General features: G+C 40.0%; 1 protein-coding gene across 1 annotated transcript in view; it reads right to left on the bottom strand.

Annotated features, from left to right (window-relative positions):
* Window positions 1–19,314, bottom strand: part of LOC126278404 (DNA-dependent metalloprotease SPRTN-like) — a 73,658-nt gene that overhangs the window by 20,921 nt on the left and 33,423 nt on the right. Inside the window, exon 5 of the mRNA XM_049978507.1 lies at window positions 2,724–3,081. Within this exon, the coding sequence (XP_049834464.1) occupies window positions 2,724–3,081 (358 nt within the window). The remainder of the gene's footprint in view (window positions 1–2,723; window positions 3,082–19,314) is intronic.

The following is a 19,314-nucleotide window of genomic DNA, read 5'->3' as shown; positions in this document are numbered from 1 at the left end:
GGAAGTGCAACTGAACGAAATGGACAGTGTCTTGAAAGGAGGGTATAAGATGAACATCAACAAAAGCAAAACGAGGATAATGGAATGAAGTCGAATTAAGTCGGGTGATGCTGAGGGAATTAGATTGGGAAATGAGACACTTAAAGTAGTAAAGGAGTTTTGCTATTTGGGGAGCAAAATAACTAATGATGGTCGAAGTAGTGAGGATATAAAATATAGACTGGCAATGTCAAGGAAAGCGTTTCTGAAGAAGAAAAATTTGTTAACATCGAGTATAGATTTAAGTGTCAGGAAGTTGTTTCTGAAAGAATTTGTATGGAGTGTAGCCATGTATGGAAGTGAAAAGTGGACGATAAATAGTTTAGAGAAGAAGAGAATAGAAGCTTTCGAAATGTCGTGCTACAGAAGAATGCTGAAGATTAGATGGGTAGATCGCATAACTAATGAGGAGGTATTGAATTGAATTGGGGAGAAGAGGAGCTTGTGGCTCAACTTCACTAGAAGAAGGGATCGGTTGGTAGGACATGTCCTGGACATCGAGGGATCACCAATTTAGTATTGGAGGACAGTGTGGAGGGTAAAAATCGTAGAGAGAGACCAAGAGATGAATACACTAAGCAGATTCAGAAGGATGTAGGCTGCAGTAGGTACTGGGAGATGAAGAAGCTTGCACAGGATAGAGTAGCATGGAGAGCTGCATCAAACCAGTCTCAGGACTGAAGACAACAACAACAACAACAACAACAACAACAACAACAACAACAGTCCCTTGTTTGTTTCTCGAGAATTTTTATCTTCCTGTCAGGCAACTGGCGTTCACCATCTCACAGCTCCGTCATTTCATCCTCAACCTAATGGCGAGGCTGAAAGCATGGGTATGACATTTAAAACTCAGATGCAGAAGTATGTATCTGGGGGCCCCCTGGAGGTGCTTTAGACCATTTTGTGAGTTCATACCATTCCACTACGGTGGGAGACAAGAGCCCAACAGAGCTGCTACAATGATGCTGACTACCAATCCACCTTCACTTGCTGCACCTGGTGATGCATTTGTCAGCCTTGCTGACTCTGTGACAGTTTTGGCCTCGTGCACCTGTCTGGGTTCAGGATAAATTGGGTTTCTGCCATCATCAAGTGTCACCAGGGCTGCCCCTATGCATCGTTTGCTTTCCTCACAAGAGGAAGCCCTGTCGTTTCGACCAGTTGTGAACCCACACATTGGGGGCTGTTTCAGAGGGCCCACTGGCACCGGTGTCTACCCAGGTGTCACATCCCTATCCCAAGCACCTGTAGCGTCTCCCTCCTGCATTCCTATCTTGTACACTTTCTGCTTCTCTCCAAGCCACCGGCAACCTTCCCTCAAATTTCCTTCCCACACACCACCTCTTTTTTCCCCTCAATTAACCAACTTTACACAGCCCCTCACTTCAATCTACCTGCTAAGACTGCAGTGTATTCAGATAGCACAATGGAGCTGTGTGCTTGCACATAGGTATCTGAGCTCAAGCTTGAGAAAGGATTTGTCTGAAAACTAGTGACATTTCATTCTTTTATATCAATCTGCTGAAGACCTAATGCTTCCACTTTTCAGTGAGTTGTTTCCATCACTCCAAAATAATTACGACTTGAGCTTATGATCACTGGGCATTATTTTTGACAATCAATCTTACATGAATAGAAAGTCAGTGATCAAAACAGATGGTCCATGTAAGTGAAACAAGATAATAAGTTGTATTATGTCAATGACGACAGATTTTTGGAAGTCATCAGACGTCACCATGTTTTGTTATTTCGAAAAGGTAAGAATGCTGAGGGTTCTTGTAGCTTAAGGTAACTGGGATTTCACTTAATGCACTGAAATAGAAGCAAATTAAGTCGATTCTTGCATCAGAACAATGAACCCACGCATGTGAAGGTGACTTTGATAGTTGAAGGTTTCAAAATTGTTACACACAAAGCTTATTCTCTACATTTGGTGCCCAAAATTCGCTAAATGAAAATTAATTTATATCAAATGCACAGACTGTAAATTTGTTTTATGAATGATTTTAAAGAAGGAAATTTGCTCAAAAAGGTACTTTACATCACATGGAGAATAGATTGATGTAAATAAAACAGAAAGAAACTTCCACATGGGAAAAATATATTAAAAACAAAGATTCCAAGACTTACCAAGCGGGAAAGCGCCGGCAGACAGGCACATGAACAAAACACACAAACACACACACAGAATTACGAGCTTTCTCAACTGGCAGTTGCTTCGTCAGGAAAGAGGGAAGGAGAGGGAAAAATGAAAGGATTTCATTTTTCCCTCTCCTTCCCTCTTTCCTGACGAAGCAACTGCCAGTTGAGAAAGCTCGTAATTCTGTGTGTGTGTTTGTGTGTTTTGTTCATGTGCCTGTCTGCCGGCACTTTCCCGCTTGGTAAGTCTTGGAATCTTTGGAGAATAGATTGAGAAATATATAGTTTGCTTACATTAAAAAAAAAAAAATTATGTGGTTTGTAGCAAATTTATAAACTGTATCACTTGACTGATCAAAAACTTAAACATGAATAGAGGAGAGAAACATTATAAATTAGTAAAATAAAATCCTAAAAAATCCAAATGGATGATATATGAGTACTATGTAATCCCAACTGTTGCTGAAGCATCACCATTTCAACCTTCAGCATTAATTCACTGTCAATTCTCAGCTAACAGCTGTTAATGACAGGTCACTCACCTTTTACTGCTGCATGACCTGTTTTCTTCTTGGAGAAACCTTCTGGCTCACGGACTTTGATGTAGGTACCACCACATTTAGCCTGATGATTTGCCCACCAAAAGTCAGTGGGCCCAGGAGGTCGATTCATTGCTCGTTTTACCATACCGAAATAAGGTCGCCACTTCTGGCATGGCCCATTGCACCGCCACCAGTGTTGCTGATAAAGCTTCACTTCATCATGAAAGTTATGGTACACAGATATTTTGGTGCCTGCTTCTTTGTTTATGCGATACATGTGCTTGTGGAATTCAGGTCCATGCCCATCTCTGTCCCGATCATTGTTTGTCACAAAGAGGTAGGCATGTATCATTTCATGCTGAAATTGAGACATAAACTAAACACAACTGCCAAAACGTATAACAAATTTAATTTATTAAGATAAAATAAATCTGGAATATTAAAGCCATCATAACAATACACACCATAATAAACACATAACAAAGGTATTTTATGACAACTCGTCTACAAATATGATGTTTAACATAGTGTCTAATTAATGTGCATATGGAAATGAAATAATTATCCAGACCATGAAAACAGTAAACACCATACAAAGGGATAAATGCTAAGAGGAAGAGAGATTTATAATATGGAGATTTAGTTAGCAAACAATACCACAGAAAAATTAGAACCTGTTGGAATGCTTTGACAAACTCTTCGACTATGTGCCACCAATAGAGAAGTAAATCCCCTACAACAGCAGTGACAGGAAGTCTCATGAAAATCATCAGCGGTAATATGCTGCTCAAAGACTTCGCAATGTAGCATTCAAAGTTGACAAAAACTCTCATAAAAGTGGATATTATTGATGATACCAAGTTTTTATGTAAAGCGACTGGAATGAAATATTAGCATTTATGGGAAATCTTATTACAGCATTTGACCTAAAATATACTGACTAGTGATTAATTGAGATTGTAACCTTCGCGTGTCAACCATCAGATTACGCTACAAGAAAAAAGTAAAAAATTTGTAATGCAAGAAACATATCAAAAATTAGTAATACAATTCATTTATATAAAATTATCGCTAATGAGATGGAACAGTATACCGAAGTTAACATTTTTGTCCTGAGAATGAAGTCAAATTTACATAATGATGTTCATCATCAACCTGTTTAAAGTACCAACTCTTCCACCAACTAATAACATTTCAGTATCAGAGTATCACGTAGCTTTTTTCAGTAAATCTAAGGTCATGTTGAGAATGGGAAACACAGCAAGCTGGAATATTTTCGTTTGCTCTCATTTCATTCCTATATATAATTTCTTAATTTTCATCTAAATTTAGTTAGCTACATTTTGTGTCTGTAGTATATGCCCCATCTGTCCAAAACAGTATTTAGACAACGACGACGACGACGACGACGACACAACACCACCCAGTCATCTCGAGGCAGGAAAAATCCCTGACCCCGCCAGGAATCGAACCCGGGACCCCGTGCTCGGGAAGCGAGGACGCTACCGCGAGACCACGAGTTGCGGAAATTTATTATACAGAGAATAATTTTTTAGGTGGTGATTACAGGAACATATTCAGTTTTTCTAGAAACCGCATGAATTAAAAGTAATGACAAATTTCAAGTAGGCTGATCAGTAACTATGCCACTATTGACACAAACCATTAAAAATACCAGAAACCAGACTTTGTAGTCATATGTTTTAATTTTACTGAAATTATTTGAAGACATGCACAGAAAAACAGATTAACCCTCAAATGTAAAGATCTCGAGATAAGTGCTGGCATCTGTTGCTGGGTATAGGAACTATCAAAACTGACATTGGTCAAACCCTAAATATCACAGAGGATGTAATATAACAGAGACAATTGCTTGTGTTTCACCTTTCATTACTAATGTGACATTTCCTCTCAAATATGATGCTCCAAGACTTATAAAACCTGTCAAGCTAAAGGATTTACAGGAGTTACTAAATTACATTCCACCAGTTCACCATGCACATTATAGGAACCTTAACCCAGAAACATCCTGAGAACATTAAAGATATCACCAATTATTGTCAAAAGTTTTGTGTGTGTGTGTGTGTGTGTGTGTGTGTGTGTGTGTGTGTGTGTGTTTTCAGAATAAATACATTTAGAATACATTAAGCCTGGTATATAATGTTAACAATGACAGAAAAAATTTAACTACAGTTAATGGTAATTTGTGATTGTGTATATTTGATAATGTACAAAACAAATCTTTACATAATGTTGTTCTTTCACTTATTATTTTTCATATTATATTCCAACATAAAGCACAAGGCGGATCAGAAACATTAGCTGGTCTATTCTGTATGGGTTACGGTTAGGTTAGAGAGACAGAGAGAGAGAGAGAGAGAGAGAGAGAGAGAGAGAGAGAGAGAGAGAGAATAATTTGATATGTATTATGCAGCATTATTTACAAAAACCCCTTTCTCTCCATTTCTGTAACCATTTGCTTTTATTACCCTACTACATATTTTGTTCAACAAGGCTTTGCTGAAATACATAACTTATCCAAATAAGTATATTACAACCTAGCAGCTCTATGAACAAATACTTTGTTCCCCAAATCCAAATGTATTTGTATGCAAGTTTTTAAATAGCACAACCCAATTAACAATCTTCAGTCTGTGCTTTATCAGTACATAAGCTACATCTCAGTGAACATCCACTATCAGTCAACATCATCTAGTAACTCTTATTATATTTTATGAACTATTTTGACTATCTGTGAGTAAATGCCACTCCAGTCACATCTTTTCATTTCTATGAGAGATTAGAAAATATGTCATGCTCAATAACTGTGTAATTTAAAGTCAACTTTGACATTCAGTGGTAAGATACATAGGTGAAAGTGCACTCTACATAATTTGCCACTGTCATACTGATTAGTAGGTTGCTGAAAGTGCCTGGCTGTGAACAACATTTTATGTGAGTGCTGATACTGCTCATCATATTGTCACGAGTGACAATAAATGTGGAAAAAGTCACGTTAATTAAAAACCATATCATGGACATTATCAGAGTATTTCCCATTAAGCCAGTTTTCCAGCATTCCACTAAACTTTTCTCACTAAGACACCAAGTGTAGAGCAGAATTTTCAGTTAGGTAAAATTTCAAATGTTCTTAACTTTCATGTTCTTTAGTATTTTCATTCTCTTTCATTTTAGAGCCACAATATAATTTTAATTGTTAAACAGGAAGCATATTATCTTCATTTCTTGTGTTATACAAATGATCAAGCTGATTTACTGAGAATAATTATTATTTGTTGTATAAATATATGGTTATCTCATTGGTATACAAAGGGGATGTTGAAAGTTTCATGGTTTTAAATAGTTGACAGCATGACTGTCTTGAGTGTGCTGCACATTTATGGAGCAATACATTACTAAAACTTATCCAGTGAAAAAGATCATACATAATTACACATTTAAAACAGTTATGGTACACAGTCTTCCCTGTGTCAATGGTAATGGATAATATTTGCATTGTAAATGCAAAGCTCTATGCTTAACTCAATGTACTGGGCGATTATAATTAAACTGATAATGTTCTGAATGCTGCAGTGCAGGCTGTATACACCACAGGATGATGAAACAACATAGGTATGTTCTTAATCGGTGCACTCGCGGAGTGCGTGGAAAAAATTATAGTTTCACTTTCTGACATCAGGTGAAAATATGGCACTATAAGTAGTCATAATATGAAATGTTTCCTGTTTTGATATGAGTGGACTGTTTGTTGCTTGGTGATGCACATTGATTTTGAGAAGTGACTGTTGGTGTAAAGAGGTTAAGAATGCTAAAGTTTTCCACACAAAAGACAATGGCTACTGGCAAGAAAGACCATGCACTCCTGAAAGTTGTTTTGTCACAACAACAACAACAACAACAACAACAGCCTTGCATTGTGGAAATATCACAGACAGAAACAGTGCCTAAGTGGTGCAGCAGTAAAAGGGATGCGGCCAATTGCTCCCCTGATCAATGGTTCAAAAGATTTTCTGGTACATTTTACACCAGTACCTCTATAGGAGGCAGAATGTGCATTAAATGAAGCTCCAACGTAGGTTAGAATACCTTGACTTTGCCCCTCATTTTTTGGTGTGTGCACACACACACACACACACACACACACACACACACACACACACACACACACATCCATCCATACACAGACACAAGCAGACATATTTAAAGGCCTTTAAAGATGTCTGCTTGTGTCTGTGTATGTGTGTGTGTGTGTGTGTGTGTGTGTGTGTGTGTGTGTGTGTGTGTGTGTGTGTGTACACCTGTCCTTTTTTTCCCCCTAAGGGAAGTCTTTCCGCTCCCGGGATTCGAATGACTCCTTACCCTCTCCCTTAAAACCCACATCCTTTCGTCTTTCCCTCTCCTTCCTGAAGCAGCAACCATCGGTTGCGAAAGCTAGTAATTCTGTGTGTGTGTTTGTGTGTTTTGTTCATTGTGCCTGTCTGCCAGCGCTTTCCCGCTTGGTAAGTCTTGGAAAAGGGAACAGCCATGGGTACCAGTATGGTCCCCCCGTATGCCAACCTATTTATGGGTCGCTTAGATGAAGCCTTCTTGGTTACCTAAGCCTGCCAACCCAAAGTTTGGTACAGATTTATTGATGACATCTTCGTGATCTGGACTCACAGTGAAGAACAACTCCAGAATTTCCTCTCCAACCTCAACTCCTTTGGTGCCATCACATTCACCTGGTCCTACTCCAAATCCCATGCCACTTTCCTTGACGTTGACCTCCATCTGTCCAATGGCCAGCTTCACACATCCCTCCACATCAAACCCACCAACAAGCAACAGTACCTCCATTATGACAGCTGCCACCCATTCCATATCAAACGGCCCCTTCCCTACAGCCTAGGCCTTCGTGGCAAATGAATCTGCTCCAGTCCTGAATCCCTGGACCATTACACCAACAACCTGAAAACAGCTTTCGCATCCCGCAACTACCCTCCTGACCTGGTACAGAAGCAGATAACCAGAGCCACTTCCTCATCCCCTCAAACCCAGAATCTCTCACAGAAGAACCCCAAAAGTGCCCCACTTGTGACAGGATACTTCCCGGGACTGGATCAGACTCTGAATGTGGCTCTTAAGCAAGGATACGACTTCCTAAAATACTGCCCCCAAATGAGATCCATCCTTCATGAAATCCTCCCCACTCCACCAAGAGTGTCTTTCTGCCGTCCACCTAACTTTTGTAACCTCTTGGTTCATCCCTATGAAATCCCCAAACCACCTTCCCTACCCTCTGGCTCCTACCCTTTCAACCGCCCCCGGTGTAAAACCTGTCCTATGCACCCTCCCACCACCACCTACTCCAGTCCTGTAACCCGAAAGGTGTACACGATCAAAGGCAGAGCCACGTGTGAAAGCACCCACGTGATTTACCAACTGACCTGCCTACACTGTGAAGCTTTCTATGTGGGAATGACCAGCACCAAACTGACCATTTGCATGAATGGACACAGGCAGACAGTGTTTGTTGGTAATGAGGATCACCCTGTGGCTAAACATGCCTTGGTGCACAGCCAGCACGTCTTGGCACAGTGTTACACGGTCCGAGTTATCTGGATACTTCCCACCAACACCAACCTATCCGAACTCTGGAGATGGGAACTTTCCCTTCAATATATCCTCTCTTCTCTTCTATCCACCAGGCCTCAATCTCCGCTAATTTCAAGTTGCCGCCACTCATACCTGACCTGTCATTCAACATCATCTTTGCCTCCACACTTCCGCCTCGACTTACATCTCTGCCCATACTCTTTGCCTTTAAATATGTCCGCTTGTGTGTGTGTGTGTGTGTGTGTGTGTGTGTGTGTGTGTGTGTGTGCGGGGGCGGGGGTGCGCGCGTATGTATACCTATCCTTTTTTCCCCCTAAGTTAAGTCTTTCCGCTCCCGGGATTGGAATGACTCCTTACCCTCTCCCTTAAAACCCACATCCTTTCATCTTTCCTTTTCCTTCCCTCTTTCCTGACGAAGCAACCGCCGGTTGCGAACTAAATCCATGTGAGTCCTGGTTTGTAGGGATATCTGAAAGGTTACGTCTATCAGGAATGTATCCAGGTTCTACCTGATTGGAAGGATCATATGGTGACAAACTGCTCCGATTACACTGTACATTATGTGGGTAACTGTTGACCATGTCTTGTTACAAATACAGCACATCACTGAGTCAGGAGACCACGCTGAACAAATGTTGCAATGTGTGACCATATCCTGATAAACATTCCACAACAATTTTTAGCACATGTTTGATCTTTTCTCTTCTTTTCCTGCAGCCACACCACACTGTGACTGCCTACAGCACCGTATTTTCGCCTGGTGGAAAATTTTGTAGAATAATTATTTTTTTCCACTTACTCCATGACTGCACTAATTAATAAAGATACCTATAATGTTCCACTGTTCTGCAATGTACACAGCCCACCCTGCAGCACTCAAAACACTTCCAGTTTAATTATAACCACCTGACAACATGTAATAAGTTCTTATATAGATCCAGTTCTAGAAGCTTCATATTGCACTCCTATGTTATTGTTGTGGCATTTCTTGTCCTTTTGACTGGTGGGTCCTAAACTAGACCACAATTGTTTTTGCGAAGCTGAGTTAGTCTGTTTAGCAAGAACCATAATCCAAGTCTATCTATCATATTACTGATTCAGTCAGGGACTTTTTCTTTGCTTCAGTATTTTCAATTAATACATATGTTTACTCTGTAAACAGAACTGATGAGCAAATATTAGCATATAATAAAAACAGCTCTGCACCGAGAATACAGCCTAGAGGGCTACCTTGTGTCATTGTTCTCCATTTGAGAAGATAATTACTCTCTGCCTCGTGTTACATAGGTATGACATCAGCTACTGTAACACACTGTCTCTAATCACATAATTATCTAGTTTGTGAATTAGTGAGGCATGTTTTACTGAGTCAAAGGGCTTTCTGAGGTCACAGAAATTCTTGCCTAGTGAGGTTTTAATCTAAACAAAGTTAATTATGCCATCTACAGTATTTTTTCCGTTCAGGAAACTAAACTGGTTGTTCAAAATTATCTCAGATGTTACAATAACTATTTGCAGTATGGCAGTGGCTACTTAAACACATTTGCTAAGACAAAAAGAAGAGAGATAGGGAAATAATTTCCCATATCTGCCCTGGATCTTTTCTCCAAGTGCTCTTATCAGCAGAATACAGAAACAGCCACAGCCACTAAATGATGAAGTTATGAATAGTAGGTCCTAAGTCTGTCAATTATATCTCAAAAAAATATTTTCATATTCAGATCAGAAAGCAGGTGATTGAAATTTTGTGAAAAGATCTTGCCGCAATGGTTAATTCCTCTGTTTTAATGACTACCACCCCCAACTCCTGTACCATATCCATGACACTCTCCCCCCTATTTTGTGGTAATACAAAACAAGCTTCCTTTCTTTGAACTTTTCGATTTCCTCCATCAAATCTATCTGGGAAGTCTCACATGCCACATAGCAATACTCTGGCAGAGGACAGAAAAGTGTAGTACAGACAGTCTCTAATGGGCTTGTTACATGTTCTAAGTATTTTGATAATAAAACACAGTCTTTGGTTTACCTTCTCCACATTTTCTGCATGATGTATTCCAATTTAAGTTTTTTAACTGTAATACTTAGGTACTTAGTTGAACTGACAGCCTTTAGATTTACATGATTTACTGTGTAACTAAAATTTAAAGACTACAGTGATGGCCTCTATGAGGAGGAGTATTTGTCTGATGACTTGATAGAAGAAGAAACTGGAGTCGATAATGAAGACATGGAGGATCCATTATTAGAGTCAGAATTTAAGAGACCCCTAGAAGACTTGAGATCAGGTAGGGTAAAACATAGAGAGAACATTCCAACAGAATTTATAAAAGTATTGAGAGGGGAATGGTAACCAAATGACTATTAAATCTGGTTTGCAGAATTTATGAGACTGGCAATGTACCTTCCAACTTCCAGAAAAATTTTATCCACAGAATTCCGAAGATAGATAGGGCAGGTAGGTGCATAATGTATCACACTATCAGCTTTATATCTGATGTATCCAGTACAGGGACAACAACAATATACACAAGAACAGAAAAGACACTTGAGGACATGTTGGATGATGAACAGTTTGGCTTTTGGAAATCTTAGTGCACCAGAGAAGCAATGACGACTTCTTGATTGATAACTGAAGCAAGGCTAAAGAAAAATCGAGATACACTCACAGGGTTTGCTAATCTAGAAAAAAAGTGTTCAACAATGTAGAATGCTGCAATGTTTGAGATTATGAGAAAAGTAGGAGTAGGCTACAGGGAAAGACAGATAATATACAACATGTGCAAGAATCAAGTGGGAACAATAAGACTGGAAGACAAATAACGAAGTGCTTAGACTAAAAAGGGTATAAGACAGGGATTCAGTCACTTGTCCCTACAATTCAATCCATATATTGAAGAAGCCAATGACAGAAATGAAAGATTCAAGAGTGGGATTAAAATTCAGGGCAAAAGGATATCAATGATAAGATTCGCTCATACCACTGTTATCCTTATTTTGAAAGTCATGAATGATTACAGGAGTAGTTGAAGGGAGTGAACAGTTTAATGAGTACAGAATATGGATTAATAGTACACTGGAAACAGAGAAAAGTAATGAGAAGCAGCAGAAATGAGAGGAGCAAGAAACTTGCATGTTTTTGGGTACTTGCATTGTTTAATTCATATATTTCGGGGGTATTATAGTATTTGAGGGTTGTAGCATCGCGCCTTAGTACCTGAATAGTGTAAATTCGCGTAGTCGTCTGTCTTCTGTTTTGTTTTGAACGGCCAGTGTCGGTTGGTCAGTCAGTGTGCTCCCTGCCACCGTTGGATAAGCAGCTGCAGCAGCAAGTCGTATAACCCTAGCTTACTTGTTTGTTAGATAGTTTAATTAATTTCTTTGCGTGTTTTTGGGTACTTGCATTGTTTAATTCATATATTTCGGGCGTATTATAGTATTTGACAGTTGTAGCATCGCGCTTTAATGTTTACTTCGTAGATTCTTATTTAAATTGCGTGTGAGTTTCGTATAGGAGGTGCAATTTCGAGTTTTAGTTACTGTAATCGTAAATTCAGCAGATTGTAGCACAGTCGTTAGGCATTTGTACAGGTTAGTTGATACATTCTTTGCGCGTTTCGCTTGCGTTATCTAGGCACGGACTCGTGTTTCGGTAACTGTTGTTCAACATCGATTAGAATGGACAGGGACTGCGATTGCTGTGTTCGGATGAGGGCTGACTTGGCATCCCTTCGCTCACAGCTGCAATCGGCGCTGACTTCGGTCGCGAACCTTGACGCTGTTCCCAATGGGCACCACTGTGGGGAGCCGGACTTGGGTATCACGGGGATGTCAACCTCGTCCCGTCTGTCCCCAGATCGGTCTTCCGCTGTGGTTGCCCCGGTTGCTGCCCGCAGTGGGGCTGAGCCCTCGCCTGTGGTTGATTGGGAGGTCGTTCCAAGGCGTGGCAGGCAGCGAAAGGCGTCCCCGGAGGCTGATCAGAAAGCCTCCCCGGTGCGTCTGACAAACCGGTTTCAGGCACTGTCTCTGGCTGAGCCAGATGCAGCTGCCTGCCCTGTTTCAGAGGATCATTCTCAGCCTTCAAGGTCCAGGCAATTGCAGAGGGTGGGCTTACTGGTAGTTGGGAGCTCCAATGTTAGGCGCGTAATGGGGTCCCTTAGGGATATGGCGGCTAAGGAGGGGAAGAAATCCAGTGTGCACTCCGTGTGCATTCCGGGAGGAGTCATTCCTGATGTGGAAAGGGTCCTTCCGGATGCCATGAAGAGCACAGGGTGCAGCCAGCTGCAGGTGGTGGCACATGTCGGCACTAATGACGTGTGTCGCTTTGGATCTGAGGAAATTCTCTCTGGATTCCAGCGGCTATCTGATTTGGTGAAGGCTGCCGGTCTTGCTTACGAGATGAAGGCAGAGCTCACCATCTGCAGCATCGTTGACAGAACCGACTGCGGACCTTTGGTGCAGAGCCGGGTGGAGGGTCTGAATCAGAGGCTCAGACGGTTTTGCGACCGTATTGGCTGCAGATTCCTTGACTTGCGCCATAGGGTGGTGGGGTTTCGGGTTCCGCTGAATAGGTCAGGAGTTCACTACACTCAGCTGGCGGCTACACGGGTAGCGGAGGCTGTGTGGCGTGGACTGGGCGGTTTTTTAGGTTAGAAGGCCTCGGGAAAGTGCGGGATGGGCTGCAATGTCAAAGGGTGCTTGGCAATTATAGGACGTGCTTGGATCAAGGAACAGTCGGAATTATAGTTGTAAATTGTTGTAGTTGCGCTGGAAAAGTCCCTGAGCTTCAAGCGCGAATAGAAAGCGCAGAAGCTGATATCGTTATAGGTACAGAAAGCTGGCTAAAGCCTGAAATAAGTTCTGCAGAAATTTTTACGAAGTCTCAGACTGTGTCCAGGAAAGATAGATTAGGCAGAATTGGTGGTGGAGTGTTTGTGTGTGTCAGTAGTGGTTTATCTTGTAGTGAAGTCGAAGTAGATACTCCGTGCGAATTGGTATGGGTGGAGGTTATACTTAACAGCCGAATTAAGTTAATAATTGGCTCCTTCTACCGACCCCCAGACTCCCATGATACAGTTGCGGAACAGTTCAGAGAAAGTTTGAGTCTCGTAACAAATAAATACCCCACTCATACGGTTATAGTTGGTGGGGACTTCAACCTACCCTCGGTATGTTGGCAAAAATACTCGTTCAAAACCGGTGGTAGGCAGAAAACGTCTTCCGAGATTGTCCTAAATGCATTCTCCGAAAATTATTTCGAGCAGTTAGTCCACGAACCCACGCGAATTGTAAATGGTTGCGAAAACACACTTGACCTCTTGGCCACAAACAATCCAGAGCTGATAGAGAGCATCATGACTGATACAGGGATTAGTGATCACAAGGTCATTGTAGCTAGGCTCAATACCATTTCTTCCAAATCCATCAGAAACAAACGCAAAATAATTGTATTTAAAAAAGCGGATAAAGTGCCACTAGAAGCCTTCCTAAAAGACAATTTCCATTCCTTCCGAACTGACTATGCGAATGTTGACGAGATGTGGCTCAAATTCAAAGATATAGTAGCAACAGCAATTGAGATATTCATACCTCATAAATTGGTAAGAGATGGAACGGATCCCCCGTGGTACACAAAAAAGGTCCGAACGCTGTTGCAGAGGCAACGGAAAAAGCATGCGAAGTTCAGAAGAACGCGAAATCCTGAAGATGGGCTAAAATTTACAGACGCGCGAAATTTGGCACGTACTTCGATGCGAGATGCCTTTAATAGGTTCCAAAACGAAACATTGTCTCGAAATTTGGTAGAAAATCCGAAGAAATTCTGGTCGTATCTAAAGTACACAAGCGGCAAGACTCAGTCAATACCTTCGCTGCGCAGTGCCGATGGTACTGTTATCGACGACTGTGCCGCTAAAGCGGAGTTATTGAACGCAGTTTTCCGAAATTCCTTCACCAGGGAAGACGAATGGAATATTCCAGAATTTGAAACACGAACATCTGCTAGCATGAGTTTCTTAGAAGTAGATACCTTAGGGGTTGCGAAGCAACTCAAATCGCTTGATACGGGCAAGTCTTCAGGTCCAGATTGTATACCGATTAGGTTCCTTTCAGATTACGCCGATACTATAGCTCCCTACTTAGCACTCATATACAACCGCTCGCTCACCGATAGATCTGTACCTACAGATTGGAAAATTGCACAGGTCGCACCAGTGTTCAAGAAGGGTAGTAGGAGTAATCCATTTAACTACAGATCTATATCATTGACGTCGGTTTGCAGTAGGGTTTTGGAGCATATACTGTATTCAATCATTATGAATCACCTCGAAGGGAACGATCTATTGACACATAATCAGTATGGCTTCAGAAAACATCGCTCTTGTGCAAAGCAGCTAGCTCTTTATTCGCACGAAGTAATGGCCGCTATCGACAGGGAATCTCAAGTTGATTCTGTATGTCCAGATTTCCGGAAAGCTTTTGACACCGTTCCTCATAAACGACTTCTAATCAAGCTGCGGAGCTATGGGGTATCGTCTCAGTTGTGCGACTGGATTCGTGATTTCCTGTCAGGAAGGTCGCAGTTCGTAGTAATAGACGGCAAATCATCGAGTAAAACTGAAGTGATATCAGGTGTTCCCCAGGGAAGCGTCCTGGGACCTCTACTGTTCCTGATCTATATAAATGACTTGGGTGACAATCTGAGCAGTTCTCTTAGATTGTTTGCAGATGATGCCGTAATTTACCATCTAGTAAGGTCATCCGAAGACCAGTATCAGTTGCAAAGCAATTTAGAAAAGATTGCTGTATGGTGTGTCAGGTGGCAGTTGACGCTAAATAACGAAAAGTGTGAGATGATCCACATGAGTTCCAAAAGAAATCCGTTGGAATTCGATTACTCGATAAATAGTACAATTCTCAAGACTGTCAATTCAACTAAGTACCTGGGTGTTAAAATTACGAACAACTTTAGTTGGAAGGACCACATAGATAATATTGTCGGGAAGGCGAGCCAAAGGTTGCGTTTCATTGGCAGGACACTTAGAAGATGCAACAAGTCCACTAAAGAGACAGCTTACACTACACTCATTCGTCCTCTGTTAGAATATTGCTGCGCGGTGTGGGATCCTTACCAGGTGGGATTGACGGAGGACATCGAAAGGGTGCAAAAAAGGGCAGCTCGTTTTGTATTATCACGTTATAGGGGAGAGAGTGTGGCAGATATGATACACGAGTTGGGATGGAAGTCATTACAGCATAGACTTTTTTCGTCGCAGCGAGACCTTTTTACGAAATTTCAGTCACCAACTTTCTCTTCCGAATGCGAAAATATTTTGTTGAGCCCAACCTACATAGGTAGGAATGATCATCAAAATAAAATAAGAGAAATCAGAGCTCGAACAGAAAGGTTTAGGTGTTCGTTTTTCCCGCTCGCTGTTCGGGAGTGGAATAGTAGAGAGATAGTATGATTGTGGTTCGATGATCCCTCTGCCAAGCACTTAAATGTGAATTGCAGAGTAGTCATGTAGATGTAGATGTAGATGAAAATTGGTGGACACAAAGTAAATGAAGTTAAGAAATTCTGCTACCTTTGAAACAAAATTACTCTGGCAGATGAAGCAATGGCGACTTAAAAAGCTGATGAGCAGAGGCAGAGTGTGCATTCCTGGCTAAGAGAAGTCTACTAGTTTCAAACAATTTGAGAAAGAATGTATGTTTGGAGACTAGCATTGTGTGGTTCTATATCATGGGCAGTGTGAAAACTGAACAGAAGAGAATCTAAGCATTTGAGATGTGGTGCTACAGAAGAATGTTGAAAATCAGGTGGAGACACTTTCAGAGTACCAGGTAGAAGGACTAGTGGCGCGCGTAAACACGTTCAGAGTACGGGGGGACAGATACAAAGGCACGCGCGTTAACACTTCAAAAGCAGTTAAAGGGTTAAAGCACTGGCCAATAACCTCAATGATACTAGAAAGAACTGTAGAGGGTAGGAAAGTGGGAAAGCATAGATTGGAATACATTCCACATGTAACTGAGGATTCAAGGTGCAAGCACTACTCTGAAATGAAGAGGTTGGAACAGGAGATGAATTCATGGTGGGTCACATCAAACCAGTCAGAAGATTGATGTCTCACAACAAGTATAATTACTTGCATTACATTTCTTATGATGATTACTCCAAGTGTCTTGTTTTTAGAATGCATACGTCCTTCATTAATTCAAACTATGGAAAATCCAAGATGGCAGCTGTCAACATCTGATGAAGGACTTAATCTGAAAGCTAAATAATACCTAGCACGCTTTTTTAATGTGCCTGTCTGCCACTTGAGGTTCAAGAGAGAGAGAATAAAATATCACTTTTGCCATCTTAATTTTCTGGTGACAAATACAGCATAGACGTAAATTGATAAGCAATGAAAACATGATTTTTTTATTATCCAGCTGTTAACTTAATACATTACATAATCATCTTGTCAGTGTTGCAGTTCGTATTTCCGTATTTACTAAGAAAAATTGGAGAGGAATTCCACCTCATGCAAGACACCATTTTGATGTTCACTTTTTACCAAAGCATGCTTCACCACATTTTTTAGTCTTCAGGTGTTTATATGTTTATCTTCTTTATGCAAAATTATTGTTACACACTAACCTCTTAAGAAACTTTTGGACAAAATATTTACATTTGTAAAATGTACCATTAGTGTCAACTATTTTGTATTAGTTTGCATACAGTACAGACCTGTGACATGTATCGATGAACTGAGGCACTCTATGTTGTTCATTTACGATATGCCTAAAGATCTAGTTTCACTGTAAATTTTGAAATAAACTGGATGTCTACTTTTTTTACATACCTCACACGAAGCTATTGGTTATTTATGCTGGTAGATTTTGATCTGTTACACTATTTACAGCTTGACATCTGCGAATAGCACAACTTTTTTTATTTTCTGTTTGTTAGGCATTATCCACAGAGGATTGCTATATATCAGGTCATTTCGCATGTTACTTACAATCTTTTTTTATATTGTGGCATTTTTTTACTTTGTTTGTATCAAAGTAACATGGTTATTTCTTTTTCTGCTGTTGTTACATATGCATTTTCTACGATTTGTTTACCAAGCAAAGAGTGTTCGCCACCATTACATGATGATGTGTGTGTGGTGTTTATTAGTTTCATGGCATTTTCTTCTGGTGTTAATTTTTGGTATAGGCTGTTACTAATTAAATAACCCAATTTACAGCAATTCTCAGTTAAAAAAAACATATTTTGCTGTTTGCAGATGACAGGCTGTAAATTGTGTAGCAGATATAAAACTAGCAGCACAAACAACCAATAGCTTCATGTGAGCCACATAAACAAATGTACACATCCACTTTATTTTGAAATTTACCACAGAACTAGAATCTTTAGGCATATTATAAATGAGCAACAGAGTGCCTCACTTCATCGATACATGTCACAGGTCTGTACTGTATGCGAACTAATTAAAAATATTTGACACTAATGGTCCATTTTACAAATGTAAATATTTTGTCCAAAAGTTTCTTAAGAGGTTAGTGTGTAACAATAATTTTGCATAAAGAAAATAAATAAGTAAACACCTGATGACAACACAAAAAGTGATATGACAGTAATTGCTCATTCTATAAATGTAAATAATTTGTAGCAAAATTTCTTTAGTGGTTAACATATAACAACAATTTTTCAGAAAGGAAATAAACAAATAAACCCACTGAAAACAACACAAAAAGTGATGAAACACGTATGGGTAAAAAAAAAAGTGTCCAGTATAAGGCAAAATTCCTCTCGAATAATAGATGACTGAGAAGTGTTAAGTTAGGAGCTGACCTCCTACTTATGAAAAGGAAACTTCTATCTTCTTCACTCTACCATTATCTTTAATTGATTAATTAATTTTTTTTTAGTCTCTATGTTTGAAGTGAGATTACTGGTCATCGTACCCATAGCTCCAGTCAGATACTGGATGTTAATTTCATTGTTGAAAAAACACTTTCACATAAATATGTGGTTCTGAATATACCGCAGACTCTAGCAGCTATAAAAACATCTGTGTCGACCGAGAAAAGTTTTCATAAACATTTCAATATTTTCTGCAGTGCAAAACCTCTCCCAGAGCATAGGACTACATTGAAAGTCACTGAGCTCCAACTGAATTCCATGAGGTACCACTGCAAAAGGTGTCATAAAAATACTAAAATCAATTTTAAGTCAATTTCAGTCACTAAATCTACTGGAAAAGTTTTCTAACAAAGCCTGCAGCACCTTAACAAATTCACCAAAATGTTCATTCAATGTCTCCTTTTTTTAAAAAAATTCATTTCACCTATAACAAGTGCAACACACAAAAAATGCACAAATTACCTTCTGAAAGTTGCTTTGCCAACAACAACAATTTTTCTTAAAACCCAATATCGCACCAAAAGCCTCGGTAATCAGTTTATGTATACTGTGTAAAGGTGTACTCAAGACGTTAAAGTTCTTTCTAACAGTAGTTAGAAATGGAAGATTTACTGTCTTCTGGGGGTTGTGAAATTCTTTTACTGGCATTTTGTTCATGCCCATGAAAAATGTTGTGTTTACACAGGTTGAAAAATCTTCTAAAACAGCACCTCAACTCAACCAGCATGCTTCACAAAAATCTGGAACATGCAACAATCACACTCTACCTCCACCAGGAAAGATTTAAACTCCCGAAGTCCCAAGCCATGTGATCTTAGTTTATTAATGGTTTTTACAACAACGTTGATTATGCTACTTATTTTGGCACATTTTGCCAGAAGATTAATTTGATGTAAAATGCAGTATATCATTGATATTTCCTGATGGATACCAACTTCTTTCATCTTTTTTTTTCCTACCAAAGCAGTGACACCAGACTTTTGACCAATCATTGCAGCAACTCCACCTGTCACAATCAATGGAAGTTTTTAACAAAAAAGGTCACATTTA

This window comes from Schistocerca gregaria, chromosome 6, assembly GCF_023897955.1.
Source record: "Schistocerca gregaria isolate iqSchGreg1 chromosome 6, iqSchGreg1.2, whole genome shotgun sequence".
Lineage (NCBI taxonomy): Eukaryota > Metazoa > Arthropoda > Insecta > Orthoptera > Acrididae > Schistocerca > Schistocerca gregaria.
Note: the sequence above shows the minus strand (reverse complement) of the source record. Positions and strands in the feature narration are given on the sequence as shown.